At 38.7% G+C, this 12,019-nt stretch overlaps 2 protein-coding genes across 2 annotated transcripts; both read left to right on the top strand.

Moving 5' to 3' along the window:
- Positions 1 to 2,483: 2,483 nt before the first annotated feature.
- Positions 2,484 to 6,913, top strand: LOC134023818 (uncharacterized). Its single transcript, XM_062466177.1, has 12 exons — positions 2,484 to 2,556; positions 3,424 to 3,703; positions 3,871 to 4,025; positions 4,144 to 4,188; positions 4,290 to 4,563; positions 4,765 to 4,913; positions 5,041 to 5,082; positions 5,196 to 5,276; positions 5,541 to 5,823; positions 5,926 to 6,077; positions 6,417 to 6,512; positions 6,909 to 6,913. The coding sequence occupies exons 1-12, from the start codon at positions 2,484 to 2,486 to the stop codon at positions 6,911 to 6,913; spliced, it is 1,635 nt and encodes a 544-aa protein (XP_062322161.1).
- LOC134022993 (fucolectin-4-like) lies at positions 6,874 to 8,630 on the top strand. Its single transcript, XM_062464765.1, has 5 exons — positions 6,874 to 7,060; positions 7,496 to 7,644; positions 7,775 to 7,876; positions 8,050 to 8,326; positions 8,439 to 8,630. The coding sequence occupies exons 1-5, from the start codon at positions 6,936 to 6,938 to the stop codon at positions 8,590 to 8,592; spliced, it is 807 nt and encodes a 268-aa protein (XP_062320749.1). The 5' UTR covers positions 6,874 to 6,935; the 3' UTR covers positions 8,593 to 8,630.
- The last annotated feature ends 3,389 nt before the right edge of the window (positions 8,631 to 12,019 follow it).

Raw genomic sequence — 12,019 nt, 5'->3', positions numbered from 1 at the left:
AACGGAAATTGAATTGAAAGAATTGAATTACAATTGTGAGAACTGAGTGTGGAAATATATATAGAGAGTTACATTTTCAGTGAGGATCCAATACAGTTTCAGAGCAAATGAATTCAGTTACATTTTATATTCAGTTCAAAACTATACCTGATTCAATTTCAAACTATGCTACTCTGTGTTAGGTTTTTCGATTAAGTTATTCAAGTTGAACAGTTAGACAAGTTAGACATTTAAAATATATGATTTCAATTACTTTTTTTACACAATTATTTAATTTGAGCCATTCATACAGTATTCCCAAAAACTTATAAAAATACTGTTTTTAATTACAGATTTCTACTTATACAATTGTCCTAGTCTCTCTCATTCATGACTATCCACAAACACAACAGAGTCCATAGTGATTGGGAGTGACATTTTATACAAATATAAATAGTGAAACATTTTAAAGATATAATTTTAATATAAAACTAAACTAAATATGTTAATCTATTACAAAAAATATTAAAATATAAGTTTTGTCGGAAGGGGGGAAATCGTGTGAGGTGTGTTAAGAATGACCGAACCTGCTCGGAAGAACTTCGGATCAGAAATCCTGATATGTGGGGGGTACCCCGAGGACAAACACCACACACTATATGAGCAAAACTATGAAATTAAGATTTTTTTTGTTCTCATGTTTGTGGTCTCTCACATTTTGAAAATCTTAGTGTGTACCCAGTGGGCTTTTGTCAACCCTCAGCACATGAAAAGCAGGCCTGATAATTCTTCAGACATTTATAAGATGATAATTGGTCTTACAGTCAGAGCCTCTGGCAAACTCCTAATTTATTGTCATATTGAACAAATCAAATCAAATTTATTTGTATAGCCCTTTTTACACGCAAGCATGTCACAGAGGGCTTCACATACGCCCATAGAACTGCCCCTCAACCAACTTAAACCCTCAAGGAAGACAAGGAAAAACTCCCAGAAAAACTCGCAACAGGAGAAAAAATGGAAGAAACCTTGGGAGGAGCAATTCAGAGAGGGATCCCCTCCTCCAGAGATGGTTGGTGAGAGAGAGGAGCAGAACACAGGCTAAACATAGTCATACAGTGTCGATGGGTTTTGAAACACCAAAATCCATTGTTCAACTTTATAGATGTAGGACAGGACCGGGAGACTCGCGACTAGGTCCAGCGTTGGCCGACCGACGACCAGGCAGGTGCTGACAACTCAAACCCCCCACACCACAAGGGATGTGTGTGGGGGGGGGACAGAGAGAGGAGAGCAGGGATTAGAGAATGCCAGGAGCAGCTAACAGTTACAGTCATAATAGAATGAGATCCCCACCGGTCAAGTGTGGACTGGTGCAGCAATTTAACAGAGCAAAAAAGGGGTATTTGATGAACACATCATTTCAAGCACTATAAATTACACATTTGACTCGATGCATCATGGCTTCTTATATTTTATACCATATTTTAAGTTAATAATGTTTAATCATGATATGATAAATGCTTTATCATATTGAAAAATTACAGCATTATCTTTGTTTCATCTTTGGGGTTCCCAAAAGCAATATAGTTTGTGCATTTTAAACAAAATAAAGGTTTCCATTTACTTAATTAACCTGACTCATGAATGACATAATTGCTGCAGTAGTTCCATGACATGGTCTTGTCTGTGATTTTTGAACAGTAAACATGCCAGACACACAAAGAGCAAATGGTCAATGAATTCCTGGGTTTAACCTTTGACCTTATATATTTCTAGGGGTTGTTGAACATCTACAGACTCCACTGAGGCAAACCGTACTAGTGCAGAGACAGTAAGTTCCTGCATTTCTTAACTAATTCAGATAATTTACAGTTCAATTGGATGTATATAAATCTGAAATAATGTTGAATATATACAATTTTAGCTACATTGCATACAAATGTGCAGTGCATACAGTATGGAAGGAAATATTGAGGGATGATTAGAAACCATTTGTTAGAATGTGTTTAATTGAATCCTCTTAGTGAATCCTTTTTGTCATTATAGTATTTCAAGCAAAACTATTACAGTTATTTCTAGACACTGACCGAATGTTGTTGCTGATTAAACAGACATATTGTATATGTGTAACATATCTTATGAGGTCATTGAAATATACAATAGACACAAAAGAAACTCCCTATCCATTTTACTTTTTCTATATGTATAATTAAATTAAATCCTAAATAATTATAGGTTATTTGTACATTTCAAAGAAACTAGCATATTTAGTCATTTTTTAGTCAGCATATATGATCTGTGGATCATATGTACTGTTTTGTCTCTGTGGTTGTTGTACCTGTAGCCCACAAGTAAAGCCACTATTGCTTTGAGTCCAATGACATGTTATACTTTACCAAGAATATTATAAAAACTACTAAAGTGTGGTCATGGTGGAGGAAAATGTTTGTTGGTCCAGTGAGCTTGTTTCTCATTGAATTGTTTTTCTTTCTTTCAGGAACATGGGGGAAGTTATTCTGTTTTTCCTACTTGCAAGTGTAGGATTGGGTCATTGCTCTGAAGATAATGCCTCAGGTAAACAATTCTTTGTGGTTTCATTAGGACTCCCTAAACATCTGATGGATTTAAAATGTTTTTCCTCCTTAAAGATCCTGTAAAGTGGAATTGAAAATGAGTTTTAAGTTCATCACATGTGTTGTTAACTACCCATCCAAATTTGAATGAAAAAACCTCACCGACAAGCATGTTAAATTAGGCTTTGAAATCGTGAGAAAATCAAAGGGCTTCTCTGCTTGAGACTGGGGGGGCGTGTCGCCTGAAGGAGCTGAATCTCCGCCCCCTCGAATTTATTAAATTTAGCAACAACAGCAACACTAGCTAAATCAATTGCAGATATCAGAACAGACCTACCTACAGTATCTGAGTGTTTTATGTATTAATTACTTTGTCTTTGCATCGTACCAGCTGAGTAACAGAATGCAACCGTCTGTGATCTGACGTAGATAGGTCAAAGTGACGTAGATCGGTCATTTTTTGGCTCCGCCCATTAAATCCTGATCTGAAAACGGAAGAGAAACCGTTCTACGGTCTAACTCCACATTTCAGTGAGACGTTTTCGCGCTTTGCACATGCTTTCAGGAACTCATTTCACACATATATAATGTACTGAGAAGCAAATCATGGAATTTGCTTTACAGGATCTTTAATGCATCTGTCCCTTTGAACAGATTTGACAAGAAAGTCTCTACACATTTTAATAAGATGATCTGTTTAGCTGCAACATGTTTGTCCTATAAAGGTGGTTAAATGTTTCAGAAGACAAGAAATTGAAATGACCAACACAATCCTTATTGTGGTCGATAATGGTCCTAAAGTAGCATGCCTTGCACATAACTTGTGTGCAACTTTTAATACCATCTAAATAACTCTTTGTCCCCACAGTGAACATTGCAACACGGGGAAGAGCGACTCAGTCCTCCACTTTTGAAGTGGAGGGATGTGCAAAACACGCCATTGATGGGAGTAGGAATTCAGACTATAATAAGAATTCCTGCACAAAAACAGATGGGAGAACCAACTCCTGGTGGAGGGTGGACCTGCTGGACACCTATGAAGTTTCCTCTGTCACCGTCACTAACAGGGATCAGCTTCCTGAGAGGATAAACAGGGCTGAGATCCGTATAGGGAACTCTTTAGAGAACGATGGCAACAGTAACCCCAGGTATGCATCCTCAATTTAAGCACAATATTAAATAGTTTATACTCAAAGTAATTTAAAGAGCTGGGATGCTGATCTATCTATTGTAATTATTTACTTGCAATGATGCTGTAAATTCAGAAGTAGCCAGGAAACTCCTTACAGTGAAATCATTTTCTAATTTTTCACAGGTGTGCTGTGATCTCTTCCATACCAGCAGGGGGCTCTACCACGTTCCAATGTCAGGGAATGCAGGGGCGCTATGTAAACGTTTTTCTCCCAGGATACAAACAGTACCTGACTCTGTGTGAGGTGGAGGTGTATGCTATTCCATTGCATTCAGTTGGTACGAACCCAATCTGAACCTCACATAATCGTTCTGTTTTACTGAGTGTCAGCTTTTGTAGTTGTCTAGTAGTTTGTTGGGAAGAAACATTCTGATTGCATATGTATGTTTTATCTAGGACCTGCTCAAACTCCTGAACTGGATCTTGCTGTTCCAGTGACAGGTAATCTGAAATCTGAAATTGAAGAGCACATATTTTGTTGTATGCTAATACTGCTACTACTGTAGTTTAGCGAGTAAAATTAAAACAAAATCATTTTAAAGAAAACGTGGCCCTGGGAAAGACAGCTGTCCTGTCCTCTGAGTACAACTCCAATAGGAGAGCCAGTAAGGCCATCGATGGTGAAAATAACTATAACAACGGATACAGTCGCACCAAGACTCAGACCAACCCATGGTGGAGGGTGGACTTGCTACAGGCTTACAACATCACCTCCATAACTATTGTCAACATTGAAGATGATAATCCAGAGATGATTGACGGAGCTGAGATCAGGATCGGAAACTCCCTGGAGAACAACGGCAACAGCAATCCGTTGTATGGGAAGACATTTGATTATTTTCATACACAGATAATGTATACAGATGAGCCACCTGCTCATTTTCAAATCAACCAATCAAGGACTGTACAGCATGGTATTTTAATTCTCTAAAGTGTTGATCTGCAGAATGTTCTTAGTATTGTTTCTGTGTTATTCATGACTCACATGATCACACACTTTGTTTGACTTCACTTTAGATGTGCTGTGATATCTTCGTATCCGGCTTGGAGGGTCAAGATCTTTCAGTGCAGAAGGATGGAAGGACGCTATGTAAACATTTTCTTGCCAGGCTGTGGCAAGCACTTGGCACTGTGTGAGGTGGAGGTGAATGTGGGTGGGGATAAAGGTGAGACAAGAGGTTCATTCACACTACAATATTGTTGCTATCAATTGCACTGACTGTTGTGAGAGATTCATAGTATTTAATCCATGAAGTATTAGACATCATGGACAGTAAAGTACATGTTTTACAGAAAATGATAAGCGTGTATTAACTTCATCCACGGCCGATTCTGGTATGTGCATTTACTATGCTTATTTGTAGTTGTATAAATACTTTGATGGGAAAAGTACAATAGCTGTTTTAGGAAGATTCATACTCCTCTTCGTTATGATCTGTCTCTTTCAGAAACAAGAGCACAGGTTCTTCTAAGACGACAAGATGACATTGTCTGTCCTAACTACAAGAACAAAGATAAGACTATACAGGGTACACAATAAGCGGTCTCATTTATATACAGATCAGCATTTTTTGTGTTACAGCCTAACTAGTGAATGGTGTACAATAATAAATTAAATGAATAATACTGTACTGTATATCATTCATGTATCTCTCCTTGGCAAAAGTGTCCAAAGGGAATAGGTGAACGACACAAGAAAACTCACACTTCCCCAAAAAATTACCAGAGTTCACTCGTATCATCATTTTGTAATTAATATTGCATACATTTTATTTAATTTCCATACAATAAAGAAAATGCATCCACCGGGGGAATTGCAGCTCAATCATCACAATGGGATAAAGATGGAGCTGCAAGCAACGCCATTGACCAAGATCGGAAGAACATGTATACAAGTGGATCCTGCAGCCACACCAAAGCAGAGATCGACCCCTGGTGGCAAGTTGACTTAAAGAAAACCTACAATGTCACCTTTGTCACCGTCACCAACAGAGGGGACTGCTGTTCAGAGAGGATCAGCGGTGCAGAGATCCATGTTGGACACTCCCTAATTAACAACGGCAACAGCAACCCAATGTGAGTCATCATAACTCTGTAAATTTACATGCATATCCTTCTTTCCTTTCTCTCTGACTAAAGCCTACACGCTTCCCCATAACTTTCTCAAATATCCCACAGATGTGCTGTAATACCCTACATCCCTCTTGGCCAAACCAGAACATTTCCATGTGGAGGAATGGAAGGGCAATACGTCAATATTCTCCTTCCAGGTCGTGAGAAGTACCTGACTTTGTGTGAGGTGGAGGTGCATGCAAGCAACTTTATAAGAGGTACCTCATTCATTTCTTTTTGTAACGTTATGCTTATTCAGCTTACATTCCTCTTTGAACAGGAATCAACGACAGTAACAATATGCAAAAAGACAGTGCTCTCGTCTACAACATGGTCTGTCTTATGGCTGCTAAACTACTTATACTAATGTGGCTTCATTACTTACTGCATGATTAAACAGAGGTACATTTTTTATGCTCAATTGGGGTAAGGTAACTGGCTCTTGCAAAAATAAAACAACACAGAACATGCTGCGGATATAATTGATGGTAGATTTCATAGAACTCCCTACTTCCTTATTAAATCGATCTCTTACCATGTCTCGTATTGTGCCCCAGAGTATCCCCCTCCCACCCAAACACCACCTACCAACCCATACCTGGCCTGGCTGTGGGAACCATTACGCCAGCTGAGGCACCCTTTAATTCTTAAAGGTAAGACATTTTACCCACTATCAATGCTGAAATGCATCATACAAATATTACTCTCACACCAACAATGTTTGGATGCTACTGTATTTTTTTCTGCCAGTTTTATTTTTTTATTATGCCTCTAGTTAGTTATTTGCTTGCCTTGTCATAATTTCATTGCCCAAAATAACCTGTGCACATGATACATTTGTTGTTGTTGTCATTGACTACATTATTCAATATTTAATACATGATTAACACAAATCATGTTCCTCTTGTGTGGATGAAGGGAATGTGGCATTGATGGGAAGGGCTGTCCAGTCTTCTCAATTTACCCAGTTGACAAGCGCAGAAAATGCCATCGATGGGCGCCTGGATACTGATTACCTCTCTGGCTCCTGCACTCAAACTCGCCTCCAGAGTGACCCTTGGTGGAGGGTGGACCTCATGGCCATTCATAAAGTCAGTTATATTACCATCACCAATAGGGAGGATTGCTGCGTCTGGAGGCTAGATGGTGCTCAAATCCTTGTTGGAAACTCTTTGCAGAACAATGGCAACAACAATCCTGTGTGAGTGTCCTGAGAAATTAAATTGACCAGATATTTCTACTGACAAATCTAGCAAAAGACTGGGAGTAATACGTCAACAGATCTTACCGTATCAGAAAGTTATCATAGTACAAACCCTATTAATTAAATGTTGAGAACAAGTCAATATGTTAGGTTGTAGTGTTTGTTGCAGTATCAAACAATTCAGTCCAAAACTGTCACAATTGCAATGTTTGGAACAGATGAATAATCACTGACCAAGGTGAGCATCTCCACAATTGTCAAAAATACCCATTAGAATTAGTTCTACTACTTAGTACTACTACACAAGTATATGTACAGTTAAAGGAGCCTTGTACCACAAGTCCACAAGAGTACTGTGAATTGCTGGCATGACAGATCAAGCAATGTCACCCAGTTATGTATAGTATGACCTTACCCTCTGACCCCTACCAGATGTGTTGCAATCAGCTCCATACCAGCTGGGGACTCTGTCACCTTCCAATGTAATGGGATGGAGGGGCGCTATGTCAACATCATCCGTCCTGGGTGCTTCAAGATATTGTCTGTGTGTGAGGTGGAGGTGTATGGTGAATTTTTTAAAGGTGTGTGTACTGTACACGTGTACCAAAAATCCATAATACCAAAGTTTGCTTAAATTGAAAATGTTTGATTGAAATTGAAGGCAAGCCTTCTAGTCTAGGCATTTCTCAAATCTAACCCTTTTTTCCACAGAGGCATTGACAGATACTCAGCAAGAGAGTAGTGAGAGTCAGATGATAAATCATGAGTGCATGCAGGCATGCGAAACACAATGTCCTGTTGAAAACATTCCTCGTAAGGAACTACTATGTGGTCTATGCACAAACCTCTTTATTTAGCTCTTACTTGACAACTTGACATGTCAAAATATTTTGGTGCATTCACATATTGGTGCCTAAAGACTGCTACAACGGAAAAGCTAATAATTACTACTGTACATTGTTTTTTTCTTCATGTGTTTCTGTCAGAGAATCTGGCTTCAGCTGGATCAGCCACTCAGTCGTCTGAGTATGACAACCTGGGAGGTGCCAGCAATGCCATAGACAGGAAGCGTGATCCGCGGTACCACTCTGGCTCCTGTAGCCACACGAAGGCAGAGACCAACCCCTGGTGGAGACTGGATTTGTTGGGTATTTACAATGTCAGCTCCGTTAGCATTACCAACAGAGGGGACTGCTGTCATACAAGGATCACTGGAGCCGAGATCCGCATAGGAAATCACTTGGATGGAGTGAAGAGCCTATTGTGAGAAGTTATTACGTTATTTATAATAACAAGGGTCTAGAGTTTTACACTTTGAGTGTTAATGTCCTCAAAAAGATACTTTAACATGCTTGTGTGTGTGTGTGTTTACCAGGTGTGCTGTGATTCCTGAAATGAAAGAGGGAGAGGTGAGGGAGTTTGCATGTGGGGAGATGGAGGGGCGCTACGTCACTGTTGTCCTCCCAGGGAAAGAGAAGTATCTCAGCCTGTGTGAGGTGGAGGTCCACGGTGGCCCAAGGAAAGAGTAACACCTCAACAACCACATTCCCATGAAACCCAACAGGAGTCCAACAATATAATACATTCTTTAAGCGGACCTTTGCCTTTAGTAAAAAATACTTTTGAAACTCCTGTCCAGTTTATTTTAGTTTAATTTCTTTCTTTTTCAGCGTGACAAATAGTCAGATTGAGACTCGGACTTGAGTCCAGAGGATGACTCATGGGCAAGGTTCAATTGGTTCAATGTATTTGCCCTGCATAAACTCTCACTAAATACACAATGTTTGGCAAGGTAACACATCAGTGTTGAGTGTTGAGATCAAATTGGATTGAATGTGACCAATTAACAAAAATTTGTTTGACACCCCTGCTATAAACAATGTCCACCATGCACCACCAAAAAGGAAGAATAAAGTAATTACTTTAATCATCCTTAAATATAATTGTTCACTTATGAAATAACTATACACCCAATGTAACGTAGTTACACAAAGTACCTTCTCTTAGTGTTACCAGTAGAAGGTCACATTTGAAAATGAGAACAAAAATCATTTTATCTGCTTTGTTGTCTAGAAGTTGTCTTTTCCTCTACTAACCCCAACAGAGAAAAAGGACTCTTGGAGTTTGGACTACATTTTGAGGCCGTAAACAAACTCTTATCAATGCAGGGCAACAGATGGTACATTATGCAACTCTTGTTAATTCAACATATACAGTAGTTCCAATGCCTGTATGTCACTTTGTAAGTTAGGGGTAATGAAAATAGCTGAATATACAGTGCATTGGCTGTATAGTTATTTTATAAGGGTTAGGATGATTAAAGTAATTACTTTATTCTCCCTTTTTGGTGGTGCATGGTGGATACTGTTTATAGCAGGGGTGTCTAACTAATTTGAGGTCATTGGTCATATTCAGTCCAATTTGATCTCCAGTGGGCCAGACCATTAAAACCACTAATAACATATACATAATAGTTTTTCCCTTTCTTTTACTGTAAAGAAGTGCTATACATTCTGAAAACATCACAATTAATTAATCATCCATTAACAAAACAGATGTTGAACAGCCCTTAGATGTCAGAAATGTCATCAATGTTCTGCTTATGTTATATTGATCCAAATGCATTATATCTCTGTTAAAAATGTCTGCAATGCTGTAAAATAGTCTTGTATTTTCTGTATCGCATTCGCATAACTGAGACAACTGACAGAGGAGACTAAATTAGTAGTATTGTTCCTGTCATATGCCCGTTTGTGTATTGCTATATCCATGCCTCAAGAAAACGACCAAGGAGGCTAAAGTGGTAGGAAGGTGCCAATGTCCGTGACCACGGCTGGTGATTATAATGTCCTAGCACATTTGCAATGTGCAGGCAGTTTTGACATAAAAAAAACATTAATTTATGTAATAAAATTACTTGATCAGAATCAGAATGGGATTTATTCGCCATGAAAGTTTGCACAGACAAGGAATTTGCTTTGGCAGGAAGGTGCAAACAATAAACATATAGGGACCTAAAATTTAAATATGTGGACTATCTATACTAAGGGTACATAAACTAGCAGTACTAAGTGGGATTAGAATTAAATTAAATATACAATCAAATAAAATATAAGTTGCCGTAAAGTACAATATAAAAATACAAAAATACAAATATTACAAAAAATACAAATGTACAAGATACAATTTTGTAATGCAGTGCAAAAAGCAGTGTGTTTTAAGCAGTCATTAGAGTCAGTGTGGTCCCTTGGCCTTGTTGAAGAGGCCAACAGCGGAAGGGAAGAAACTGTTTTTGTGGCGTGAGGTATTGGTCCTGATGGACCGCAGCCTTCTGCCGGAGGGGAGTGACTGAAACAGGGAGTGTCCAAGGTGGGAGGAGTCGGCCACAATCTTCCTCGCTCGCCTCAGGGTCCTCGAGGTGTGCAGGTCCTCGAGGGTAGGCAGATTGCAGCCAATCACCTTCTCAGCAGTGCGGATGATACGCTGCAGCCTGCTCTTGTCCTTGGCAGTGGCAGCAGCGTACCAGACGGTGATGGAGGAGGTGAGGATGGACTCAATGATGGCTGAGTAGAAGTGCACCATCATTGTCTTTGGCAGGTTGAACTTCTTCAGCTGCCGAAGGAAGTACATCCTCTGTTGTGCTTTCTTGATGAGGGAGCTGATGTTCAGTTCCCACTTGAGGTCCTGGGAGAGGATAGTGCCCAGGAAGCGGAAGGACTCCACAGTGTTGACTGGGGAGTCACACAGGGTGATGGGGGTGAGTGGGGCTATGTTCTATACTGCAAGTATCCACTTTATATTATTGTTCTATATTGGCTAGCCAGCATTTCATCCATAAAGAAAACCCGGTAACACTTTATAATAAGTCAACGCTTTTTGGCATTTACAAAGTGTTAACTAATAGTTAGTTAATCCTTTATAAAACATTTTGAAACATTAACAATACATTATTAAATAGTTAATAAGCTTATTATTAAACACTATGTTGATCATTAATAAACACTGTTAAAAATTATGTATTTTATTCATAATACAATCCATAAGGTGTTTGATAACTGCATTATCATACTTTATAGACAGCTTGTTAATATAGTTGCAAACCAGTAGTTTAAAAGGTGTTAATGGTACATGAGCTGGTTTAGAAAGCATTAGCAAATGGTGAACAAACCATTTACATTACCTTTATAAAGCATGAGTAAATAACTAACAACATATTTACTTATGTCTTTAATTAATGTATGCCAAGTCGAATACAGGATGTACACTATGCTTTGCAGATATCTTAACAACTATTTTATAAAGACTTACTAATGATGCAACTTCTGATTAGTAATGCAAGTTATAAAGCATTTACTAACTGTTAGTTAAGGCTTTTTGTGACCTAATCTAAAGTGTGAACTATCTATGCCTTATTAAGCATTTATAGAAAGACTATAGGCCTATAGATGTTGTGTTTTGTTTTTTTAGAAGAAATAGCTGTTAATTTATTTACCTGGGTAATTGTATTTTATTTCCTTAAGAAGCAATACAGTAGAATTGGTATAAAAGTTGGTTACCCAAAGCTGTATTTTATTTTCCAAAAATGGCTGTAATAAACTGCAAAAGGTCAGCAAACGCTTTGTCGCCTCAATTTGTTAAAACGATTTGTTTGTAAACCTCGACCTACGGTCTCGGTTAACAAACGTTTTAACAAATCTCTGCTTTCAAAGGCGTTTGCTGACCTGTCGAGGAGTAGCTAAACATTTGCAGGTTTCTTATATACTACAACAATACGTGGGAAGATCCCAAATCAAACACGGCGAATCTGGAGCAGACGCCATCTTGTCAGAGCAATCAGCTGCACTTGTACTGGTGACGTCACTACATCTCCAAGGCAACATATCAACAACTCTTTTGAGAACGTCTTCTGAACCAATAAGAACAGCATATTGGTTCAATTGCAACAACAGTACGAGC

The sequence above is a fragment of the Osmerus eperlanus genome, chromosome 7 (assembly GCF_963692335.1).
Source record: "Osmerus eperlanus chromosome 7, fOsmEpe2.1, whole genome shotgun sequence".
Lineage (NCBI taxonomy): Eukaryota > Metazoa > Chordata > Actinopteri > Osmeriformes > Osmeridae > Osmerus > Osmerus eperlanus.
Note: the sequence above shows the minus strand (reverse complement) of the source record. Positions and strands in the feature narration are given on the sequence as shown.